The sequence below is a fragment of the Papio anubis genome, chromosome 14 (genome assembly GCF_008728515.1).
Source record: "Papio anubis isolate 15944 chromosome 14, Panubis1.0, whole genome shotgun sequence".
Lineage (NCBI taxonomy): Eukaryota > Metazoa > Chordata > Mammalia > Primates > Cercopithecidae > Papio > Papio anubis.
In genome coordinates this window covers 3,626,719-3,653,447 of record NC_044989.1, presented here as the reverse complement: position 1 = coordinate 3,653,447, position 26,729 = coordinate 3,626,719, and the positions used below count along the sequence as shown (strand labels likewise).

Genomic DNA, 26,729 nt, shown 5'->3' with positions numbered 1-26,729 from the left:
CTGTGGTCAGTAAGGAATTGGCCCATAGCTCCATGCTCAGTGAGGGCCACAGCTAGGATCTGAACTCCAAAGCCACGTTCTAGTACCAGGTTGCCTCCCAGATGGAAGGCCTGTGTGCTGGGCAGCCCCAACTGCTTGTGTGGGATGTACATCGCCAAGGAAGAGGTTTTATACACAGTGATCAAATTTTCTATTACTCTTGATATATAGTAATATGTCGGGTAGAGTGGGTTCAGCAGGTTTTGGTCTGAGAGCTGCCTGTCCACTCTCCTGCCTACATGCTCACACACCTGCCTCGTAGCCTCATAACCCCATACCCCTAACCGTGACCCCAACCCTACATGCATGAGCATGTAGGCCACACTCCCGCCCGGGTACTCAGGCACCTGCCTCGCCTCCCCATGGCCCATGCATTCATTGTGGGGTGGGAAGGGCCAGGAAGGTAAAGGACCAGGGGGAAGCTCTAGGGGATGTCCAGATTTATAGCTGAGAAGTAGAGAGAGGAGCAACAGGGGGAGCCAAGAGATCAGAGTGCAAAGAGGACAAAACCTGAGAGGTGTTAGGAGGTAACAGAAGCCAAGGGGGGGCTGGGCATGGTGGCTCATGCCTATCATCCTAGCACTTTGGGAGGCCGAGGCAGGTGGATCACTTGAGGTCAAGAGTTCAAGACCAGCCTGGGCAGCATGGCAAAATCCTGTCTCTACTAAAAATACAAAAATTAGCCGGGTGTGGTGGCAGGTGCCTGTAGTCCCAGCTACTTGGGAGGCTGAGGCACAAAAATCACTTGAACCCAGAAGGCGGAGGTTGCAGTGAGCTGAGATCACACCACTGCACTCCAGCCTGGACGACAGCGCAAGGCATCATCTCAAAATAAAAGAAAAGAAGAAGCCAAGAGGGGAGGAAGGGTGTTTAGGAAAAACGACTTCCAAAAATGTTTAGCTGCTGCAGAGAAGTACAGAAAAACCTCTCCCACCACCTTGCTTTCTCCTCCATAACCAGCCACATGACTCACAGTCTAAGTATCCACCACGCCCATCAATGAGACGGGACCTGAATGTGCCTCATTCGGAGCTGGGCACCCAGTAGGAGCTCAGTGAGAGTTAGTAATGGTCGCAGAGTGGTAAAAACAGATGTGGGAGCACTTTCTAAATTATCTCATTTTAAAACCAGCCCTGAAGATTCATCGTTTAAATGTCTCTTCAAAAAAAATACACCTAAACAATCCAGGTGGCTTTTATGTTCATGTTCCTCCCAAAAGATAGATTTATTTGTTGTTTTCTATGTCATCAGTCTTTAGGAAAGAAGATACTCAGTCCTGGTGTAAGCTTATTTTAACACTGTATTTATCTTGGAGGCCCCCTAATTAGAGAATCCCATTGCCTTCAGCAGTGAAATTTTGTTTTTCTGCTCTGCCAACTACTGACCTACCTACAAGCTGAACCTTTTATTAATAAAGCAGATAGTTACAAGTCAAATAATATTTCTGGAGTATAAAATTTTTCTAAAAAAAAAAATCCCATGTTCTTAGCCTGGTAAAGTTCTGAACTGCTTACAGTAGAATGAAATTGCACGTCACCTGCTCCTCTTTGGACTAAAGGTTCTGCCAATGTTTTCTTCTTTTCTTCTTTGGCATAATAAACCGAATCCTGTGTTTTGGGGGGTATGTCATCATAGTGACAAGGTTCTTTTCCTTTGGAATCCACCTACAGGACAAAGGAAGAAGAGAAAATCCATTAGGAACACTGGGATACAAGGAGTCCGATCAGGTTCTCTGAGTGTGGTCAGGAAAACACGGGCTCCTCGGAGAAACAGGAGGAGGAAACTCAGGCACCTCCAAGAAGCCTCACTTCAAATGCAGCCTCTTCTACTCTATGACTTGCACTCCTCTCTGAAAAGCAGCAAAAATAATTCTCTCCCTCCCTCCCAGTGCCTTGGCAGGCAGAGAAGGTTCATCCACTTCCTATCTGTAGGTGGCCTTCCTAAAACCTGACAAAATAAGGGCTTGCTTTAGAGGAACAAGCAAGTCAAAGGAGGCGCCTCTGGTTTTTTGGAGACACTCTTTAAAGCCTAATGAAAACTGCTATTCAACAAGCACCACGAAGCCGTTCCTGCTGGAACCTCCGAGCAGGATGAGAGTAGCTGTGATGAAAATTAGCCTTGTGGCGGTTTACTTTGGGGTTGCAATAAAGGAGGACTCACATGTTTTTTAATCTGTAAACAATAACAACAAAGCACAACTAGAACACAAAGTAAGATGACATGCAGCTATCTGCTCCTCAAATTAGGACGTGGTCACATCCTAATGAACATGTCCTAAGGTGAAAGTGTCTTAAGTGGAAAATGCATTGAATACACCCAGCCCACTGAACAACATGGCGCAGCCCTACCTTAAACGTGCTCGGACACTTACGCTGGCCTGGAGGCGGGAAAAGTCATCTGGCACCGCCGTCCACTGCAGAGGGCACGTGGCTGACAGGGAGCTGAGGCTGTCACTGCCCAGCATTCCAAGTATCTTACGGCTTTCTACGGAACGCCTGAGGCTTTTGCAGCATCATACAGTCAAAAATCCTAAGTCGAACTAAGTCAGGACTGCCTGTAATTCCCTTAGCACCATTCCAATTCTATCTTTATAATACAAATATCCCATAAACTATCTTTATAATACAAAATGTCTTTTTTAGGTTTTCTTTTTTTGATATTTTCTCAAGTATTTGGAAGTGAATGCAGGCTGAAGTATATAAACAGGTATTTCTCCCAAGCTCTCTATGTCACTTGAGAAATGTCAAACTAAAAACACCTACCTTGTACCATTAATATATTGTATATGATGCAAACTACCAGGTTTTTGATCTTTGTGGAAATTAAGGTATGAAAATAGCCCTCCAACTTTATACATGCAACCACACAAAATGTTTCTACCTATTTTAAGGAGTTTTCCTATGAGCTGAAATCATGTTCTTAAGGAGAAGAAATGAGATCTTAGCAGAACTGGTCATGGAAACAGAAAACGGTATATGGTACCTATATTTTGTCTGGGGGTTGGAATTCTGAAAGTCTAGTTGATTCTTTTTAGTATCACTGAACTCTGGTTGTTGAGACACATTTTCCATAACTTTGGCCTCTAAGATAAAGACACTCTGTGTGTGTGTGTGTGTGTGTGTCTGTGTGTGTCTGCGTGGGGGGGGGTGTGTGCGTGTGCACGCGCGCGCCTGTGTGTGTGTCCTATTATCTCTGGAATAGCACTCAAAAGACAATGACAAGAATACAGGACCCATCCTCATAATGAGGGCACAGAAGAAACTGTGACACAGAACACACAGCAAACAACCGCCCACGGTATGACCCGGCTCCCACCACCCTGGGGCACTGCAATGAAATACATCGTAGAGCCTCCACCCAGACCTGGAAAGTCGCCCGAAACGAAAGTAACTTTGGATGCAGCAGGATGGCTAGGCACACAGGGGGCACCATGTCATTACACCAATTGATCTCTCATCTCATACCTTATCCAAGCACACTCAGGAAATGTGAGTTTTCGCAAATACCTTATTTCTGTGAAACTGGGAGCAGCACAGGTGCAGCCTCCTGTCAAGTCTTAGCTCAAATTGTCCCTCTGCCCTGTCACTCCCAAGAGGGGTGCCCTGTCCTTTCCCTTTCCCCTCACACTTTAATCACAGCAGTATATGTAATCCCTAGACAATTTATTGATGATGTTTGTTGTGTTTTTGTTTCATCAGCAGAAGGTTAGAAGCCACCCAAGGGAAAGATGTCAGTTTGTTTCTCCATTAAAGAATTCCCAGAGCCGGCCGGGCGCAGTGGCTCAAGCCTGTAATCCCAGCACTTTGGGAGGCCGAGGCGGGCAGATCACAAGGTCAGAAGATGGAGACCATCCTGGCTAACATGGTGAAACCCCGTCTCTACTAAAAAATACAAAAAAAAAAAAAAACACTAGCCGGGTGAGGTGGCGGGCGCCTGTAGTCCCAGCTACTTGGGAGGCTGAGGCAGGAAAATGGCATAAACCCGGGAGGCAGAGCTTGCAGTGAGCTGAGATCCGGCCACTGCACTCCAGCCTGGGCGACAGAGCGAGACTCCGTCTCAAAAAAAAAAAAAAAAAAGAATTCCCAGAGCCTAGAACCATGCCTGGCACATAGCAGATGCTCAGTAAATATTTGTTAACTGAACAGGTGAATAATCCTAGCACACCTGATCACTCCCCACCATTCAAACCGTTAAGGAGGTAGGCACAGCCTTGGGAAGACATCCAAACTCCTTAACCCAGCACAGTGGCATTCATGCTCCAAGACCCACCTGCCTTCCTAGTCCAAGCCATCCTTCCCTGCACCATACCTGTGCCCCCATAGCTCCCTTCTACCTGGAATTCCCTTCCTCACCTTCTTATGACGGCTCATCCTCCAAACCCCAGCTCAAGCCTTACCTCAACGGTCTCTTTGATGTGTTCCTATGACACCCTGACATAACTAACCACAGCGCTAAACCAAAAGTCAGCTCTCAATATGCGCATGTGTTCAATTCAGCAAGCATACAACAGTTGCTTAGTAAATCTCTGCTAATTTAATGAACTGAGCAGGAGGATGGAAAGAAAGTAGGGAAAGAAGAGGTTGAAAGAGTTGAAAATCTGACATTTCTTCAGACAAGAAAAGGCAGGGCATTGACAGACACAGATTCTGCAGGCCAATATCTATATTAAGTACATATTTTTCCTGAACTATTTGGGAGAAGGTGTCTTACATCATGCACCTTTGCCTCTTAGTACTTTAGTCCTTAATACTGAAGACATGTGATCTATTTAATACTTCAGGGTGTATTTCCTCACAACAGAAACATCATCTCTCACATAATCACAGACAATTGCCAAATCCAGGATATTCATCTGATATAGTATTTTCATCTATTCTACCATCCATATTCCACTTTTGTAATTGTCCCAAAAATGTGCTTTATAGCATTTTTCACTCAAGAAAAGATCGGTTCAGGATTCACACCACATTTAGATGTCAGACCTCCTGAGTCTCCTTTCACCTGGAACAGCTCCTCAGACTGTCTTTCATGACCTTGGCATCTTTGAAGAATACAGGCCTGTCTTGCATTGTTTTATAGAAAGATCTAGAGTTGGCCACGTGTTAGTCCATTTTCATACTGCTATGAAGAAATACCTGAGACTGGGTAATTTATGAAGAAAAAGAGGTTTAATGGACTCACAGTTCCACAAGGTAGGGGAGGCCTCACAATCATGGCACACCTTCTCCACAAAGCAGTGCCCTGTCCTTTCCAGCTAATGCCATCTACAGGACACACAAATATGCCCGTCCCTCTCAAACTTCCCTGCCCTAAACTTTGGTCCAAACCTGAGTCTGTCCTAGTCAACCTTCAGAATAAAGCTTGTTGATGAACCTCATTTAGGTGGAAGATCTTGACTTCTTAAACAGCATAAATTACAATATGAGTTGGAAAACTCACTGAAAGAAAGCAACAAAATTTTAATTCCACGGAAAAGGGAAAACATAATCTAACCCCAAACACTACATGAGGACCTTACACATTGAATCACACCCAATCCTAGTACTGCACTTACTTTTCTTAATTTTGCTCAGTTTAGACTGTTGTTTAAACGTTGAGCCTCAAAGCAGTTCACAATACTTGGGTCAGAGGACAGCAGAGACTACATCTTCCTAGTTGCATATAATAGAGGTAAGTGACGAGAACTGATGAAGTCGATGCCTCCTCTGGTAACATTACAATTCTAATTTAGTCTGCTCATGTTAACTACCATGCTAATAGACTAAACATCTGCAAAGGTTGCAATAAAGCAGGATTCAAATTTTATTCCAGTTTTCTCGTATCTGAGCAGTAGCATCCTCAACAGTCACTGAGCTCTGGTGGGTGAATTCATTCATTCCCCAGTAATCGCCTACTGAGTGTCTACAAGGTATCCAGCTGGAAAATACATGACTAAAGAGCACGGTTCTACCCCGGAGATCACAGCAGAGACAAACGCACAGGTAGCACCAAGCGCAAGTGCCTCACTTGGTTTTGTGTCCAGCCCAAAGAGCAGAGTCCATTCTACAGTGTGGGCTGTGAAGGATGCTGGAGTGAGCCCAGAAATGGCTTTACAGAGAAAACGGTGCTTACAGTCAGACGACGGAACAGTCAACAGCAGGACATATATTCCAGGGAGAGAAGAAAACAGGTAACAGTAAAGCGCTGTGAGACTAGAGACCCCACGTAGCAGTGGTGGGACTACAGCCACCTTGGCGGGTGCTCTTGCATGGACGACACAGAGCTGGACGAGGAAACGAAAGCCTGGGTATGAGCCAGGGTCGAGGGCAAGGAGCCTTCAGTTACGGCGCTAATTAAATTTCCCTTTTAGAAAAATCCGTGACCATTCCAGGAGCCTGGCCGGCAGCGGGCCCTCCTGAGCTGGGTGACATCCCGAGCCGCGCTCACCAGCACTGGGTCGTGGGACCGCCACATCAGCTGTGTGGTCTCAGGTCCCTCCAAGGTGCGACAGAATGGAGACGGTGCCTGCCCCCTGGGGCTGTGCTGGGGATCACAACACTTCAGACAGCGAGGGATCTCAGAGCCAGGCTGGCAGTTGGCCAGTGCTCATCCAAACGTCAGAATGAACCTCTGTGAGTGAGTGGAGCGGGTGAGACTTGACTCCGGACACACTGGCAGCGGTTGGGCATCAATGGTGGTCCAGGGAGGGGTGTGGAGGGGCTGTCTCAGGTGAATGAGTGGGTAGTGTGCAGACGTAACCCGAGCGCTCAAGGTCCACGTCCCCTCAGGATGAAGTCCAAACTCTTGCCACCCTCCCCCAGCACTCAGCCCTTCACCCAGGCCCAGCCTGCCTCCCCATCCCCGTCCCAGGCAGCCTCACACACACTTGCTGTTCCCCAGCTTGTCAGTTCCCCCAAAGCCCTACTCTCTCCAAAACAGCTGCCTCCTCTCAGCCACTGGAGATCTCTCCTACACACCCTCCAAGACCCAACTCAAAGGTCGTCTTGTTCCCACACTGATATAATTTGGATGTCTGTCCCCGCTCAAATCTCATGTTGAATTGTGATCCCCATCCTTGGAGGTGGGGCCTGGTGGGAGGGATTTGGGCCATGGGGGTGGACCCCTTAGAGCTTGATGTTGTCCTCACAGCAGTGAGTGAGTTCTCACAAGATTAGGTCAAGCATGTGGTACCTTCCCCCCCCCGCCCCCGACTCTCTCTTGCTCTTGCGTTTGCCATGTGAGACACCTACTTCCCTTCACCTTCTGATATGATTGGAAGCTCCCTGAGACCTCCCCAGAAGCTAAGCAGATGCTATTCCCATGCTTCCTGCAGAACCGTCAGCCAATTAAATCTCTTTTCTTCATAAATTCCCCAATCTCAGATATTTCTTTATAGCAGTGTAAGAATGAATGAATACACACAGCTTCCTTCCCGAGCAGGACAAAGTGCACAGCACTCCAGATGGCTTTTGTCAGAACAACATGGATCTACAGCAGCACTTGGTTAAAAAAAAAAAAAAAAGGATCAAGCAAGAAAACATGGATCAAGCAGGAATCCATGGCTTTCATGAGGAAGCACAAACCTCACATCTTACACCCACATTTCTCTCTGTCGCAAGTCTCAAGCCCTCCAAAATCAATGTGAGCTCTACTTACAAAGTGGACAAGTAGCGCTTCTCAACTTCATTCATCTTTCTCCCTATTGAAAATGTTTTCAGAAAATGAACCTGAGGCATGTTGGTTTTATTTCTCCATAGTGCTTTAAAGACTATTATTTTTCTCCAGAGTCTATTTCAATTAATCCAGCTATATTTTAATGCTATTGTAAGACATTGTCTAGCTCAGGCACACAAAACGCAGCCTCCCAGGGTAATTTGGGATGAGTCAGACAGTTTGTCTAATTGAAGGACAGTAACAACCTATTTCAGAGTCAGTCCATCCTCAGGTAGGAAATGACAAATGCTAACAGCAAAAAGTTCCCATGCAAATGTCCCAGCTCCATCCCAAGTGGGTCAAGGTCTTCTATCAATGAACCAGGCCTGCTTTGAACATTTATTAAAGTGGAAGATTTGCTAACATTGAACCTGGCTGTTGCATCCTTAGGCTGTTAAAAGATGACAACAATTGCAGCCTTGACTGTTGTGAGATATTGCTCCAGCCTTGACATTATTAGCCAGCAAATGTCAATTCCAAAGCACTCATTTCACAGTGAACTTTACTGTTCAGGCCAGGTTATTAAAGTGTGGGTCTCAGTCTGGTACTGCACATGCCTCTGCAACTGTTTTCACACACACACACACGCACCTCTTTAATTTACATGCTTCATCTCCTTTTCATTACTGTTCACTACCAACGCTTGTGCTCTATGCCCAAGTGAGGATTTAATATGAATGTTCTGATTGCAGATGTGATAGAAATACAATGCTTATTAACTATTTACTGATTTTTCACAGAAGCCTGCACTATAAAATATTCATTTTAATATGTGAATGCAATTTTAAACATTTATTAAATTAGCATTTCTTCTTTGGAAGGCAATAGCTATTAAAATCACAGGAAATGCAGTTCCTGTAAAACTGAATGCTATACAATAAGAGTAGCTTCATTCAATTACTTTCATTGAACTAAAAGCTCCAGTTAATTGTGCCAGACAGGACACCGGCAGACTCATAATGACATATTTTCCAATGCTCAAATATTTGAATCAAGCAATAAGTGAACTGAACCAATAGAATAATGAAGGCTATTTTCAAAGTATATTTCAGATATGCTAATGAGTAAAACTGCATTCATGATTTTTTTTGCCATTTTCTTGGGAAATGGACTTTTTTAAATTTTACTTGAAGTTCTGGGACACATGTGCTGAACATGCAGGTCTGTTACATGTATTGTGATGGTTTGCTGCACCTATCAACACGTCATCTAGATTTTAAGCCCCACATGCATTAGGTCTTTGTCCTAATGCTCTCCCTCCCCTTTCCCCCAACCCCCCAACAGGCCCCAGTGTGTGATGTTCCCCTCCCTATGCCCATGTGTTCTCATTGTTCAACTCCCACTTACGAGTGAGAACACGTGGTGTTTGGTTTTCTGTTCCTGTGTTAGTTTGCTGAGAATGATGGTTTCCAGCTTCATCCACATCCCTGCAAAGAACATGAACTAATTCTTTTTTATGACTGCATAGTATTCCATGGTGAACATGTGCCACATTTTCTTTATCCAGTCTATCATTGATGGGCATTTGTGTTGGTTCCAAGTCTTTGCTATTGTAAATAGTGCTGCAATAAACACATATGTGCATGTGTCTTTATAGTAGAATGATTTATAATCCTTTGGGTATATAGCCCGTAATGGGATTGCTGGGTCAACTGATAGGGAAATGGGCATTTTTAACAGTACAAATGCAAGTTCTTTTGCTAAATTAAGATAAACATCTTTTCTTCTATTCAAAATGGAAACTGAGAACCAAGAGGTGAAAAGCTGTGCTCTCACATCTTTCAAACATTCTGGACAGTGCACCTCCAACAGCTTAATTTAAAACTTCATGGCCTTGGAAGGAAGTCTGATGACAGAGATCCAGGAAAAGTAAAATAAGAGGGAAGAGAGGAGGGAGTCAGCTTTCCCCGAGACCCACAGAGGTGAGGTCCAGTCAAGCCACTGGAATGTTAGGTACAGCTGAGATTCCAAGTGCAGAGGTCAGAGGCCAGATGCCTGCTCTTAAAACACTACAGCTTTGCCTTGATGGCAGCAGTTAGTTTACTAAGGAAAAATGTCATCACGGGTAGACGAGGTGTCACCTCCTTCACAGACATCAGTTAGATGCGAAGGAAGCCCATCCTTCTGTTCCACAGAGAATCCACAGTGATAATCCCAGACAAACACGGAAACAGATGTGTCCTCTGCTGGACATGCAAGGAATTCGGCTTGACATCGGAAACACTTTTACGCATGGATATCACCTCTCATGCCTCCTTTCACTCTCATGTAACAAATATGCTCGTCAAGAGCAAAGCAACTTCTCACACAAACGTGCAACCCAAAGTCCTGTTTCTTCCTCCTGCGGACCTAATCTGGCTCCTGAATGCACCATCCTCCCACCATCCCTGGAATCCTGAGGTCGGCCTTGACTTCTCCCACGTCCTCCACAGTCATCTCGAGGTGCCACATTACTGTCTGTTATTCTCCACCTCACTTCTTTGAATCAAGATTCCGTGAATCATACTGAAAACACATAGCTATTTTATGTACCACTGAGAAAGAAAGGAAGTACTATTTAAAGCATGTCCCCGTGCTTTAATTTCCTAGAAGTTCTATTTTCTACTTACTGAAAAAGCCCTTCTAGAACCATTTAGACACCCGTTTTTATGACATAGCATGCTTGTACATAAAGAAAAATGAGAAAATAACAGAAATAAATCACCTGAATACCCTCCAAGATTTTACATCCAGAGCCTGATTCCTCTGAGCCACTTTTTGACTCCGAGTCAAAGGCATCGGTGCTTCGCACGCAGCGTGGGAAGGATGCTCTGCCCTCATCTCTGAATTGCCCCCAAGCCGCTGGCACCTGAACTGCACATCCTGGTGCTGGGGCTTTCTGCCCTGCAGAGTGGGAGGCAATCCTTTTGCACCACTCTCAGGAACACAATGCACATGAGTGTGGCTGGTTGCTTGCTGGCCACACAGCCCTCCCCTCTCAGGCTGCACACAGGTTTGCAAAGTGAACGGGCTCCTCTCTGCTCCTCTGTTGAGGGAGAACCTATTTCTCCACCTCCTGAAATCTAGGCTAGTTTGTGACATCCTGCTGGAAGATGAGAGGCCACATGGAAGAGAACCAAAATGCTCAACAACCAGCACTAGCTGCCAGATGTGTTGGTGAGGCCAGCTTGGACATCCCAATCTAGTGAAACGTCCACTGAATCCAGCCTCATAAGCAACCAAGGTGAAACCCGCCCAAGACTTGCGCAGCCAACCCACAGGACTAAGAGAAATCATAAACCCTTGTTGCCTGAAGTCCCTGGGTTTGGGGGTGGCTTGTTATACCACGTAGTTCACTGACACTGGGAGCTGCAACTTTTTGTGTCAACCTCCCTGTCTCAGGTCCTACACAACAGCTGGTTGTCACTCTGCAAGAATAGATGGAATTGAAGAATATAATACTCAATCAATAGCAAATCTGCAACTTGATGTTCTACATTTAGGCCTTTAGGCGTATATAATAACTTTTTGTTTCAAATCTCATAGAAAAATCATTTTGAGGATATTTTACACCCAACATGTACAGAATCAACCCTGTACACAATTGAAGACACAAATGAGCAGCTACAGCCAAGTTTCTCCATGAGCAACCAGCACCTGCAACATGGCTGCTCACAGGAGTCCTGAGACGCTGTCGACGTCAGATGCACCTGTTCCAGGGATGTTGGGATGTGGGAACACGCCCTCCATAGAATCAATGATACACAGCATCTCTCAAGTCCCACTGCTATGCTCTACCTGTCACCTCACTGGGAATGTCACAGTTGCTCAGGACCAGCCCCTCCCTGTCTATCTTGCTCCCTTTCCAGTCCATACAATTTATTCCATCAGTAGTATTAAGTATCAAGTGGATATGGTCCATTTTACTCCCTTGCTGAAATCTGGATCCCTGCAAATAAAAATGTCTTCCTGGGGAGCCCAGCTCCCCTGACCCCCTACCTGCCCACTCTCACAGTGCTTTCCCCCATGGGTATCAAGTGTTTCTTCCTGACTCCATTGGGCAGTGTTGATGGGGAGACATAGGCAGATGTGGAAGTTAAACAGCTTACAGGAGAAGCATCAATGATCTATGGCAACTGTGGAGGTGGGGAGGTTGGTGCTGGTGGAATCTAGGGTGATTTAATTACCAAGATTTAATTTACTGAGCAGGAGGGCTGGATGAGGTCTGCTAGGGTTACTCTCATGCTTACTGACACTCTGCCTTCTCCAGTCGTGGAAACTTACACTCCACTCATGTTTGTGTCTCTAGTGCTAGCAGAGTGTGCTTAGCAGGCTGCCAACACCTCACCACGGCCTCGTGGATGACCAGATGAATCAACAAGTACCCCTTTCAGGCCTGATATCCTGTGGGTCACAAGTTCCAGGTCATGTTTGCGATATGTTCATTGAAGAGTCAAGAAAGACTTTCTGCTTTGTATTCTAGATACTTGTTTTTAAGCTTGCAAATTTAAAAGAAAATCCAGCATCCAATTTTAAAGAAAGCTGATACTTGGATTGGCTGATGTCATTAGAATGTGCACACCACCAAGGGTCCCAACAGCCCCCCTATTCCACAAGGCAATATCTTAATGAAAGAGCACTCCTGTATTTTTTTTAATTTTGTACCTTCTTTTCCAAAAAGATGTTGTGGCAATTCACACAGAAAATAGATAAAAGAGGTTTAAAAAGTTAGAAATGGAAAACCTGGGGCAAGCAAGTAAAGAAACAAACACATTTATCATAAATGGCTAAGTTGCTGTGAATCATCATAAATTCTAGCCTCAGAGAAGTCCTGTGTGTGGAATTCTTTTCATTCTTAGAAACACACCCACTCTTCAAAATGAGGCCAAAAAATTTAATGCTGAGTTTTAAGATAACACATCTTTACAGGTGTAGACCTTTATATAAGGGACAATGAATAGAGTAAGGCATATCATTTTTGTAATCTCAATGATCATCCTTCATTCATCCATCCAACAAACAGCTAATATTAAAATGTGTTTCTTAAAGAAAGAAAATCCAAAATAAATAAGGCTATCATTCAACTCAAGAAGCTACAAAAAATAACAAGAGTCGATTCAGAAGAAAAGCCTTGGCAATAAAAGCCAGAGAAGGACAACATGAGAAAGAAGTCAGACAGGCTAAGCTCACTCATGAGCAGACATGCAGAAATCTCCAATAAAATCTGGCAAAACATATTCAGAAAAACATTTTTTAAAACATCAGGCTTAATCAGTGAATGAAGTTGGATAAGGACCGTGGTCGTGAACTCGGCGTGAACACTCGGGTCAGCAGTGTCGTTATTTCCAGCAACACCACGCTGCATTAGTGCAAGTGCAGAGGAAGTGCAGGCTGGGCTCACCCAGGGCTGGACACTTGCCAGGTGCACACAGTGGCTGACGGGTGAGAAAGTCAAACCTATCTGCAGAAGAGTGATTAAAAATGGCAATCATGAAATCTGAGCTGCAACAGCAGAAAAGCAAAGCCCAGGGCTACCTGTTAGTTTTTGGGAAAGAACAGATAAGGACAATACGGACCCTCAAAGCCAGTGTGTCACAGTAGGGAGGGGACTTCAGCCAATGAGCCAGGCAGACAGGCATTGGAAAGAGTACACGTTCAACAGCTTTGTCGAATAAATATTAATGTCAAAAGAACCACTAAAAGTCAGTTTTCGTAGGATGATCAGGGATAGAGGAGGATCACGTAAACAGTTACAAGGACTGGTAAGCCCCTCTAGGACCCAGCTTCTGCAAACCTTCCTAGTCCTGGATCCTGATACCTCCTTGTCATCCTTCCTCATGTTTTATGCTGCAACTTCAAACTGTGTGATCAGCACACACACACACACACACACACACACACACATGCATCCATACACATAGGTACACAGGCATCCACAAACACAAATAAATGTATCTACACACACACATGCATCCACATACACAGATGTAACCATATGAATACCCATGTATGCATCCATACAAACATATGCCTCTGTACATGTGCATATGCATCCATACACACATGTGCATGTGAATACATACACACATATGTATTCATATGCACGTGTGCACGCATATGCATCATACACATGCATCCATGCATACACATATGTACTCATGCACATATGCACACATATGCATCCATACACACACCTCCAAACATTTATACAACACATATGCATCCATACACACATCCATACAACATATGCATGCAACATATCCATACAACATATATGCATCCATACATCCACACACATATGCATCCATATGTACACACGCATGTAGTCATATGCACACATGCATCCATACACACACATGCATCTATACATACACATATGTACTCAGGCACACATGCACACATATGCATCCATACACATACACCTCTAAACATACATATTTATATACCAACACATATGCATCCATTAACACAGGCATACACACATATGCATCCATATGTATACACACGTCATGTGCACACACATATACGTCCCTACACATACATATGCACATGGATGTGTGCATACACACATGTACTCCAATGCACACATGCACATATGCCTCCAAACACACACATGCATTCATACATACACATGCATGCCTCCATAAACACTTATGTATTTAAACATACATACGTGCATCCACACATACACATGCACCTATAACACATGCATATACACATATGCATCTATACATGCACGTGCACCTATACACACATGTATTCATATGCACACACATGCATCCACACATACACATGCATCCATGTACACATACATATGCCTCCATTCACACATATGTATTCATATGCACTCACACACACATATGCATCCATACACACACGCCTCCACACACATGTATTTATACACACACATGCACCCGTACATACATGCACATATGTATTCACACACATATGTATTCACACACATATGTATTCACACACATATGTATTCACACACATGCGCGTGCAGTGAGCTGCTTCTCCCACTGCTGCCTTACTGTCACATCTGCCTGGAATGTCCTCCTCCCACCCCCATGCCAGAGCCCACTGCCACTCATGCCAAGCTTGAATCAGTTACTCTCCTCCCTGTCCCATAAAAGTTCAAATATACTTTTGTCTTCACACCTGCTGGGTTGCATTATAAAATACCTGTGTGTGCCTCTCAGCTCTGGACTCTGTGTTCCAAACATACACTTCCTCTCCTATTCACACCATTCTCAGAAGTGCACCTGATTTTTCTTTATAAGCCTGGCACTGATGCTGGCCCAGAAAGCTCTGTTTACAGCTCGGGCCCTCACCCTGCACTGTGCCCTTCTTAATGCCAGAAGACGCCAGAATCAGAAACAAGTTACTTACTTGTTTTAAAAAGTTACTTACTTTTTTCTTTCTCTGTGAGTTTTTTTCAACATTCGCATATCTTCTGCAAGACAAAAGATGTTGAACTTGAAATGTAAAGCCCGGCCCTAAGTTGTCTCTATAAAATGCAGTCTGCAGCCTTGTCCTTAGGAGGGAAGTAACCACGAGGAGGAGCAAGCTGTCCACAGAGGACACGGCTCATGGCAACAATGATTTCCCAGCCTCAGGAGCAGAAAATGCCCCAGGAATCTGTTCCATTTCCTTCCTGGAGATCAGATGGCCCATCCTCCTTCTACCACAGCAAAGAGTCCGTGTCCACCGGCTGCCTTTGCAAGTGCACGCATCCCATTTCTAATTCCTCTTTAGTGAGGCTTTCTCCAATAGCTGCTACTCAAATTTGGAAATGCTCGTACCCCAGGATTCTCTGCAAATTCAGAGCACCTCCTTGGTCTATTCTGTGTAAGTCACACGAACTTCAGTCTCTGAGCGACTGCATGTGGCCTCCTGTTGACCCTTAAGCTCAACAACTTTGGCGAGCGGGAAAGATATTTAAGCCAGTCAGACTCAGTCAGGGATTCCCAATGAAGAGACAGTGGCAAAAAGCAAAACACTTTAAGAGACGGGAAACACGTAGGGGGCAGGTAGAAAGAACGACTCAGCTCCACAGCCCCATGGTGTTCCTCCTCACTGTGCTATCAGGACTGTTAGCACGAATTAAGTTAATAAAATCAAGAAACATCCACGTGTGCCAGGCATGCAGGTGGGACACTAATCTAACCATCTGCCTGGATATCAAACTGCTGTGGGGTCATCCCTGGTAGACAGGACAAAAGGAGCCTTTCTCTGCCTTGAGGTACAAACCCTAGCAGCACATGAACCAGAATGGGAGGAGGCCATCCCGGATGCTGCACCCCCAGTGGAGGTTCAAGCTCTCCAAATGCAGAAGGCGCTCATGCCACAAAACCTAAAGGGTAGAGGAAGGCTGGCCACCTGCATGGTGTTCAAACCATCTGTCCTGCTCCACAATTAGATGAAAAATGGCAGCTTTTTTTCTTTGCTCAAGATAATGATCATTGAAAACCTGATGAAGAGCTAGCTCCGGGAAGATTCCTAGTAAGCCCTCAAGTCGTGTCCTACACAAAATGCATTTCAAACACACCCGTCAGGGCTAAACAATTAAGGATGAAGAATCCCACAGATGGGCTTCGGAACTACCCGTCTCAGCACCCTTCAGCTCCCTCCTGGTCACTGCTTTGTGTCCGTAAACACACACACAGTGAGGCACCCGCTTAGCCATGCTCTGGATTACTACAAAAATCATGGCTTTTTTCACCAAGAGAGATGGACATCCAGCACAAATTGTGTATTTTAGATATGGGAAAGCAAGCCAAATTAAGAAAACAAAGTATCATGCTGGGTGCATCATGGGCAGGCCTAACTGTGCCTAGCATTAGCTCTGAAGCTGTATCGCACATTTCAATTCTTGATCTCTAAGACTCCTGGTATCCCAGAGAAAAGCAGTGGACTCCGTGTAGATCTTGCTGTCCTTGTGAATACATCATACAAGAGCAGTTCCCCCACGCCTCATTTTTTAAAATCTAAAATTGTATCATATATAAGAATATTACATTTCACTACTGAAAAGTAACCAATAGCTGAACTGGACCTATTTGGGAGAGACACTTGGGAAAAGGCTAATTTTTTCCCAAAACTCAACAAAGAAAGGTATAAAGCATGCTCACTGTTGGACCTCACTGGGCACCCTTGGAGACTTCCAGTAAGGAAAATATTTGAAGGTCTCCAGTCCCGCAGCAACATAAAAGTGATTGTCTTGCAAATCCTTTGAGTCGCCCAAAAGATGCCCATTCATTGTAAATAATCTGTAAAAACAGAAAGAAGAAATGGGATAGAGACTTGAGGACCAGTAGCAAGTATTTGTGCCTACACTACGACTAGTGCACAGACCGCTGGACAAACAGTGCTCATCATAAGCAAGTGTTATCCAAATGGGCCAATTAAACCCGACGGGAGCTGCTCTTCCAGGATTAGACTTGCTTTCCACTCTTAGATTTTTTAAATAAAGTATATTTTTAATTATATACAAGTGCTCAGAGGCTCTTGAGAACATGTTACACTCTTGGTTAGTGTTCAATTAATTTTAACTAATAACAGCTAAAATTAATACAAATTGGCCCATATTGTTAGAACAATACTTGGAAAACAAACCAGGATTTATTAGCAAATAATATGCATTTTTATAAGCACCAAAAGACTAATATTAGTCTCCTTTTTACTCAGTAATCCTTTTCGGCAGGTACTCCTTCACTAGTTTATTTAGAAATGATTCCATTAATTCAATGCTGAGCCTCCATATGCATAAGACGACGAGGTAGGCAATGCATTGATAAAAATTAGCATAAGAAAGTCTCTACCTCCCCAAAGTCATATGAAACCATAAAACAGAAGCACGCAAAAGCCCACAAAGCTAAATATGACAAGAGAAGTGCAAACGGTTGGGGTCCAAGAGGAGAAAGGCTGAGCCCAGTTGCAGGCTTCACAGAGCTGGAGGAATTTGCAACGGGGTCGGGAGGGTGAGGGGGATTTCATCACTACAGACGGGATGAAGCCATCTCGGCAGGAGGGTGCAGTGCACAAAGTCAGAAGCCAGGGCGGGGAGGGGAGCTGACAGCCACTGAGGGTGAGGTGCAGGCACAGCCGTGAATGCGCAAGACAGGGGCGGTTTCCAAAGGGCCTTGAATTCCGGGGAGGAGCATTTATCATTAATTGCATCGGAATGAAGATTTCCAAGGAAGAGAGGATAAGGGCTATGTTTTAGCACTAGTGAGCGGGCAGCTGTGGCCAGGACATGACTGAGGAAGAACTGCCCCTGTGGGAGGAGGCTCAGAGCTTCTGCAAGAGCCTGAGATGAAGGAATGAATCAGGGCAGGAAATGCAGGAGCAGAACAAGAGAAGAAATGCAGGGGGCATGGAAAGGAGGAATCTACAGAACCTATCCCTCCGCAGAGCTGGGCGTCAGAGCTGCCCAGAAGGCTAGCTTCAGAGTGCTGGGCCCCACCGCAGCGCTCCCAGCTCAGGAGGCCTGGATAAGGCCTGTGTGTGGCATTTCTAACAAGCTCCTGGCTGACACACTGCTGATGCTCCTGGACCCCATCCCGAGAGCCGCTGCCTGAGACTGACCCTAGAGGCATCAAGACGGGAACCTGGGAGAGGCATGGCGGAGCTGCACCTGGGGGCCCGCCTGGAACGGAGGCTTCCATGATAAACCCAATGCTTGGAATTCTGTTCTCCTCCCGCCGGGACCTGGGGACAGTCAGTCCCCTCTGGTGGACTTGAACAGCCAGTGCCAGAATCCCCAGGAGTAAATCAGGAACATGCAGAAGCCTCATGAGGGAAGTGGGGGACGGACGGTGGTCCTAAGGAGAGGGTGTCCCCAAAGCGACTGCTCCCGGGGGCCAAACAGCAAGGCTCTGAAGGGTGGGAACAGACGAACCAAGAATTCACACACAAATATGCAAAATGACATCAAAGAGATGGCAGATATTCCCAGCATGAAACAAGAATATGAAACCATAACACAGAAGCAAGTAGAAATACTGATGTGAAACTCAAGTCGTGGAAAGAAAGATCACAATAGGGGTGAATCGTAGAATGGACATGGAGGAGGTGCAAGCTGCTGTTTGGAGGTAAAACTGAGGAACGCCCTTAGGGGAAAGGAGGGAGGAAGAAAGAAACAGGATCCGCAAAAGAAGAGCTAAGAAATGAGGGTGAGCGGACGTGCCAACACCAGCGATAAGAATCCCAAAAGGAAGTTACAGTAAGAGTGGAAGGAGAAAATATGTATAGGAATCATGAAAACTAATTTCCCGGAATTGAGGAAAGAGGACAAGCCACAAGTAAAAGAGTCCACGGATGTCAAAGAACAGAAACTACAGGAAAACTCGCCGGCAGACACCTGGGTGTGACACCCAAGGTCACACACGGCATCCTCAAGGCACTGGGGAGGAAGACCTGGCCGCACCGCCTGGCACGACAGGACTGACTGAGGCCTTTTGGCAGCAACACAGACAAGAAAGACGCTGATATTTTCAAAATCTAGAAGGAAAGAACACTAAAGCCAGCCAGACCCTCAGGTAAACACAAGGGACGAGATAAAAATGTCCTCAGGCTTACAAGGCCTCAGGAGATTTGCCACACAGACCCATGCCAAGAACATTTTTAGAGGACGTGGTTAAACAAGAGGGACAGCGAATCCAGGAGTTGCTATGAGAATGGTGTGAAGTAAAGGTGACCAAATATAAGGACCAATTTGCTTTGTATTTTTTTAAAAAGCTAAGATCAAAGAAAACATATTCATCATAACCCAAACTTCAAATTCTCAATCACAGCCATGAGATAGGGGCTGTTGAGGGGAGCCAAGGGACATAAAATTGTGCTTATGTTCTTGGCTAGGGACGAGGAAGACGCAGAAATCAATCAGCTCAGAATCTCCAAGGCTTGGCAACTGGCAGATGAGGGAGAAGATGTGTGCAGTGTCCAGTGTGGGTCCAGGGATTCTGGGTGCCCAGCAGAATGATGGAGCCGGGAACAGGCAGAGGAAGGCAAAGAGTGGGGCTGATGGCTTGGGGTGGAGGCGGATAGAGGAGAAAATGAGCTGTCAGCAACTGGGTAACGGTAAAAAATGCACCTGAAAAAACTCAGCCGGAATGTCTCCGCATAAACCAAACGCATTTCAGGTTTTCCTTCCAGCAGCAGGGGCCTTGCAGGAATGTAGCTGGTTGTTTTTGTTTGTTTGTTTGTTTGTTTGTTTGTTTTTGAGACAGAGTCTCGCTCTCACCCAGACTGGAGTGCAGTGGCACCATCTCGGCTCACTGCAAGCTCCGCCTCCCGGGTTCACGCCATTCTCCTGCCTCAGCCTCCCGAGTAGCTGGGACTACAGGCACCCGCCACCACGCCCAGCTAATTTTTTTTGTGTATTTTTAGTAGAGACGGGGTTTCACCGTGTTAGCCAGGATGGTCTCGATCTCCTGACCTCGTGATCCGCCCGCTTCGGCCTCCCAAAGTGCTGGGATTACAGGCGTGAGCCACCGCGCCCGGCCGAGGCTGGTTGTTTTTACGTTCATTTGTTTGCTTCTATAAGTTGTGTTCTTTTCATTCAGGGATGGAACCATAGATACCAAAGAAAAGGACTCTGGGTGGCTCAATGCAAGACTTGGGAGGTGCCCGCTGAGTAAGACAGAGCCATGGCCACCAAACTGTGGTTTAAACCCTACAGGGCCAGCAGGACACCTGGCCGCCCACACACTGGAGGAACAAACGGTTCAGGCATGTTCCCCTCGGACTCTTCCCTAAACTCATCTCGGCCTCATTTTCTTCTAAGAGAGGTACAAAGTCTACTCACAGGGTGAAGGGTAAGTAGAAATTCCTCAGTGGGATAAGACAGGAAGGAAGTTCCAGATAGAAAATGACACATCCATCCATGTGAAAATGTGAGCCTGTATGTGATGTTCAGATTACACCTACACAGACATACAAATGTGAGCTGGGACGTCACATACAGAGAACGGCGGTTTTTACTAAAGTGTGAGTCTCACAGAAATGAATAGTAAGAATGTGGATATCAAATGAGATCACGCACGTAAATCAAAGTGTTTTGCATCATAAAATGCTAAACACTAGGTATTTCGATCATTACTTGTATCAGAAAATCTGAGGACTAAATGAAACAGCCATTTGCAAAATTGTTTTGTAAATTGGAAAACATTACAAAAATGTCTATTAAATGATTTTTAATGAACCTTAAAGATTGGGGATATAGTAGAAAATGTAAATATCTCTAAATCCTTTACCAATAAACAGCCAATTTGGCTGTTTTCCCAAAATAAAGGTACAGTCTATCTCACAGGAATTTTAAAATATCTATGTTTAATGAACTTCCTTTTCAAGACCATGTAGTGATTAAAAGATAGACCTGATTTTCAGCTAAGGCTTCAAAATCTCTGGAAGCAGGGTCTCACCGGGCACCCTGAACCCCGGACTCCCAGTCCACGGGTCTCAGCTGTTAGTTCAGCTAGTTTCCCCACTATTAAGGGACTAAAAAAAAAGATATTTATCAGACAGAGTCCCAAACTTTAAGGAGCTTAAAATATAGTGGATAAGAGATGACAAGTCCACAAATAACCACAGCCCAAGGTTGATGGGCTATTTATCAGGAAGCCGAACGCAGGACTCAATCTTCAGGTCTCTCCTCCAACACTAACTCCATCCCACCCAGCACCTCAACCGCCAATACCATCCACAACACTCAGACCGTGCATCCGTTTCTCCAGCCCGACCTCTTCCCTGACTTCACACTCACATATCCAGCCTGGCACATCCCCACTCTGACGTCCAATATGCCTCGCCAACTGGACACATCCAAAAATTCATTCTGAACTCCCCCAAAACCTGTTCCTCCTCCCACTTCCCCTTCTCAGGAATGGCACCGACAGTCACCCAGCTGCTCTGATCAGAAGGCTGGTAGTCTTCCTCCTTTCTCCCTCCTCTCCCCTCCAGCGTCGCCTCCCCCACCACACACTCCCCACCCCCACCCCACCCCCACCTCTAGCTCACTCTTCCTGCATGAGGTTGATCAGCAAGCCCCATCACCTACAGTAACGCAGCCAGAGCCTGCCTGCCTTGGCCCCGGCCACTGTGGTCTCCCCGGGATCACCTGCAGGAGCCTCTAAACAAGTCTCCCATCCCACCCCGTAGTTAGGTGACGACACTCCTTGCTCAGAACCCGCCAATGGATTCCCACCACACTCACTGCCCAAGCCTCTCAGCGAGGTCTACAAGCCAGTCTTCACTCCGGGACTCAGCAGCTCCCACCCTCCCTCACCAGGCACTGCCCTGCCACCGGTGGCTTCCCAACGCGGAGCCTGTGCGCCTGAGGGTCCCTCCAATCGGGATGATCTCCATCCAGATCACGATGCGTTTTACTTCTCTGTGCCATTCAGATGTGTTCTCAAATGTCACCTCCTCAGAGAAGCCTGCCCTGACCAGCCCAGTCACTCACCCCAAGCCCGGCCCTGCTTCATTCCTCTGTGCCACCCTACGCGGGGCATTTATCAGGGATCTGCTCCTGAGCGTGCATCTGTCGTCTCTCCACTAGACAATGTCTGCCCTGCGAGGACCATACTCACCCCATCCCCTTAGGGCTTAGATGGAAACCCCTCAAGTGCTCAATAAATATTTGTTGAATCGATCAACAAATAAAGAAAGGTTCAGTGTGTGGTGCAGCCAAAGACTTCACTTCTACTTTGAGATGGGCGAGGTCAGGCCACACCCAGCGTGTCCAGTGTCTGCCCTGCACCTTGCACCTACGCTGGGATGGGGCTACTGCCTGGGCCAGGAAGATGCACAGGACACGCTGTGCTGAGCCAGAAGTGACATCCACTGGGGCAAGCAGCTGCCACTAACAGTGGTGGCCAGGCTGCTCCATGACAATGGTCCGCTTCGTCTCCCTCAGACCTCTCACTGCCTCTGGGGTGGGGGCCTCTCTCTTTCCTAATCAGGCTAGTCAAGATGAGTAAACTCAAGTTCATGGGTCACCATGGTCTCTCCAGAATGACTGTCACCTAAATCACGGATGCTGATGTTCAAAACACCTGCTAGTGGATAAGGGACAGCTGTGCCCATGACACAGGGCAGCATGACTGACTCTGAACCCTGCACAGAAACCCAGGCAGGAAGCCCCTGCCTCAGAGGGGCCAGGGGCCAGCTCACAGGTGTGGGCCACGGGAACACACATTCGTGTGCTGTGTACATGTATGTCCCGCCCTGGCATTCATCATTAGCTCTTAAAACATCATAAAACTCTGCATGTAGCCACCAGGGCCATCTGTAAGTGCTGCAGCCCTGGGTATCCACACTTGTCTCCCAGCATTTTCCAAAAAGTTTCACTACGGCCAGGCCCTGCTTCCCTCAGGGCCCTCACGCCTCCTCGCTCCTATGGCAGGCCATTGTCCACACAGTCCCCCCACCCCAGAACACCTCCGTTACTTCCATTACCCATTTCTTCAGAACCCAGGACAGACCCTCCTTCAACTCCCAGCTGCGTGGGCCTTCTGCTCTGAGAGCTCTCACGGAGCTCAAGGTCCTCCTCTGTCTCACTGGCCAGGCCCCAGCACTGCCTCCGATTGCAGTGCAACTGTTTCCTTTAGGGGATCCGTCTCCCAGCAAGGCTGTGCGATCCTGAGTGTCAAGGAGCATGTTCTTGCAGATGTTTTATCACCTCCCAGCTCCTAGAATAGTGTGCAGTGCAGAGTATACACTCAACGAACAGTGGGAAACTGAAAACGGACAGTGGAGATCATTCCACTTCAGTCTCAGAGAAATTCACAAGAACAGCTCATCACCTTTTCCTTCCAGCAGGTGGCATGGAAAGAATTTTCAGAACTGTTGACCTCAGGCAACTTGCCCTCTTTCACCCTCCATGGCCCCCACTCCATGCTAAACATCATTCCTTTCTTAGAGTGGGTCGTGCTGGTCCCCATCCACTCCCACTTTCCCTGGCCAGGGCCTGGCCTAGGTGAGGCACAAGAGGCCCACAGGGTGCTGATGTGAGAAGGTACCCTCCTGCCCCGACTCCTCCAGGTCCTCCAGTTCTTACAGCACGCATCTCTTCTGGGAGGTCTCTTAGTCTGGGCTCCCCCAGCGGTGTGCTTCCTCTCACGAACATGCTGCCCTCGCCGTGACTGCTCACGTGACGTTTCCTCTCTGCTGGGCTGCACTGGGGCTGAGGACCGAGCCTCTGCTCACGGCTGCATCCCTGGTGTTCAGCTAACAGTCTCTACGAGCACCTTTTCCCAACCGAGATCAGCAATCGTCTCGTATAGAGACTTACAGAATTTCACTTAAGTATTTCTCTGGGCTGTTTGGATGCATTATGCCAAAAGTTCAAACTATCCAATAAATCAAGGAATTTTAATACACTACAAATAATTAGCCTGGGCAACATGGCAAGACCTCATCACTACCAAAAAAAAAAAAAAAATTAGTCATGAATGGTGGCTTATACCTGTAGTCCCAACTACTCAGGAGGCTAAGGTGGGAGGATCCTCTTAGCCCAGGAGGTCAAGACTGCAGTGAGCTGTGACTGCACCACTGCACTGAGCCCGGGCAACAGAGTCTCCTAAAAAAAGAACAGGCTTAGTTTCTAACCCACACAAGGAAAAGGTGTGACGGAAATCTCAGCTGAATCATATTGGCATTATCTAAAGGATGATAAATACAGAGAAATATAAATAATTTCTCAAATGCATGAGAAACAGTAGCTGTAGTTCCCATTCAAAAGTAACACGCACATTGATTTTTTTAACTCTGTTAATGTGCATACTGCTTCACTCCTTCAAGCTTAACATTTGTACTTTCTAAGCATTTCCTTTATTTCTAAGCTCTGCACTTTTTCTAAACCCAACCATAAAAAACTAATTTAAGTCCAGGAAAAAAAAACGAGCTTATTGATCTAATGTCTTTTTTACTCTTTAAATATTCAATTCCCTTCCTTACTTCTACCATACAAGAATTTTCTCCGCTACTTTCACTACTATCATTCTGCATGTGATACTTAAGATTTATTCCAAGGCTGGGTGCAGTGGCTCATACCGGTAATCCCAGCACTTTGGGAGGCCGAGGCGGGCAGATTACCTGAGGTCAGGAGTTCAAGAGCAGCCTGGCCAACATGGCGAAAATTCCTCTCTACTAAAAGTACAAAAATTAGCCAGGTATGGTAGCAGGCGCCTGTAATCCCAGGTACTCCGGAGGCTGAAAGAGGAGAATTACTTGAACCTGGGAGGTTGAGGTTGCAGTGAGCCAAGATTGTGCCATTGCACTCCAGCCTGGGCAACAGAGCAAGTCTAAAAAAACAATAAGTAAATAATAAAAAATAGATTTCTTCCACTATCGTTTCTGGCTTCTCCTAGAATTATACACAAGTCTATCTACTGCACAGAGCCTTATTTCTTTGAGAATAATATACTAATATTTATAGCTGCATTCTGGGAGTATGGAGGTATTCCCGGTACAGATTTGTGCACAAGCATCTAACTTCCACCTGCTCGTCGCCACTGCCATGAGGTTACTCATCGCTCCACTGCTCTAAACGGCTCAACAGTTTACATCCTACTCAAAAGTGGACATCAGTTTTCATTGATGGTATCACAACTGTTGACTGCAAATCACTCTTGAATGTTTTTAATCTACCCCCATGGGAGAGTTAAATGACAAAAGCATAAGGCAGGATTAACTGTTTCTGCTCCTCCTCCACAGCAGCTACCATCAGGGGACCATCGCTGCCCACGGCAGGCTCCTCCTAACTCTCCTTGCTGCACGGCGTTTTCCCACTTCTCAGCCTGGAAGATCTTCATCTCCCCTGCGCCTTCTCAGCCCCTCCCAGGGCAGTCCTTCACACCTCATTATCGCCCAGAAGCGTCCCCAGGTGGATGTCTCAACCTTGCCTCTGCAGCCTCTTGACCTCCCGGCCTCCCATTCTCCCACTTCACCTTCCTCTAATCTGCACCAACAGCCAGACCCTGGGCCGGACGCCACCCAACTGGCTCTGGCTTCACGTCCACGCCAGCAATGGCTTCGCCTGCTGCGACATGAGCCCCCATCCCTGCCTGTCCCTCCCTGCCCTCACCTCGTGGACCAACCGCCCATCTGCCTTCTCCTCTCTCGTCCCCAGCTTCTGAGTGCCCCAGAGTACATGTAACTGCAGGCTGGTTCCGCTACAGATCTTCAGCACGCAGTCCAGCAGGGCCCTCAACCCTGCTCGGCAACCCTCCCACTCCGTGTCCCTCCCGCTGCCCCATTCTCCTTCTGTCTCCCTTTTAGAGTCCATTAGGCATTAATTTGCCACCTTCCTTCCCTCCTACCTTAAAGCTTTCCGTACTTGCACCAATCCTCACCTCCACCCCTGCCTTGCAGGAAGGGTGGCTCCCCCACCTCGCACGGCTTATGCATCCACCCATCCTCCAGGTCACACCCTCTTCCACCTGCTCAGGGTCTGGCTCCTATGCCCCTCCTTCCTCCACCTTCTCCCTCGGGAGAGAGGTGTGCTCAGGCCCCTCGTGTTCAGCGGTGACCATGTCATTGCTCTGAGCCCCTCAAGCCACAATCCCGCATCACCCTTCTCTCCCTGTTTCACAGACATGTACCCCCTACACTCCCATCTCTGCTTTCTCACCCACCACTCCAGCCCGCCCACAGGACCTGGCTTCCATCTCACAGTGCCGGTGGCCACCTGCTAAGTGCAGGCAGAGAGCGCATTCTAGATCTCGTCTCCCTGGCCTCAGCTGTGGTGTTCGCTGGAAGCTAATCCAGCCCAGGCATCCAGGTTGTGCCTTCCTGGGCGGCTGCCTCCACTCCGGAGTCTGCAGCTCTTCTGCACGCCCCTCTGTGGCTTCCCTTTATCTACCACTCCAAACTACCCCCAAGAACTCCACCCCCAGCTAGTTGGCGGATCCAGGACTGGGAACAGGCAGAGGGCCAGGAGTCCATAGCCACAGAACACGAGGCAAAAAGAATTCAAGAAACCGCATCCGGGGCAAAGGCAGGATCAGGTGCCA

General features: G+C 46.7%; 1 protein-coding gene across 9 annotated transcripts in view; it reads right to left on the bottom strand.

Annotated features, from left to right (window-relative positions):
• The window catches only part of DCDC2C (doublecortin domain containing 2C), a 121,433-nt gene that overhangs the window by 50,086 nt on the left and 44,618 nt on the right, over nucleotides 1-26,729 (bottom strand). For 8 of the 9 annotated variants that reach the window (XM_021924487.2, XM_021924482.2, XM_021924486.2 and 5 more), the window contains exons 5-7: nucleotides 16,845-16,982; nucleotides 15,124-15,166; nucleotides 1,577-1,703 (exon numbers count right to left, since the gene is read on the bottom strand). In XM_021924487.2, coding sequence (XP_021780179.2) covers nucleotides 1,577-1,703; nucleotides 15,124-15,166; nucleotides 16,845-16,982 — 308 coding nt within the window. Of the gene's footprint in view, nucleotides 1-1,553; nucleotides 1,704-15,123; nucleotides 15,167-16,844; nucleotides 16,983-26,729 lie in introns of all 9 variants that reach the window. The other variant, XM_021924490.2, reaches the window with a different exon arrangement.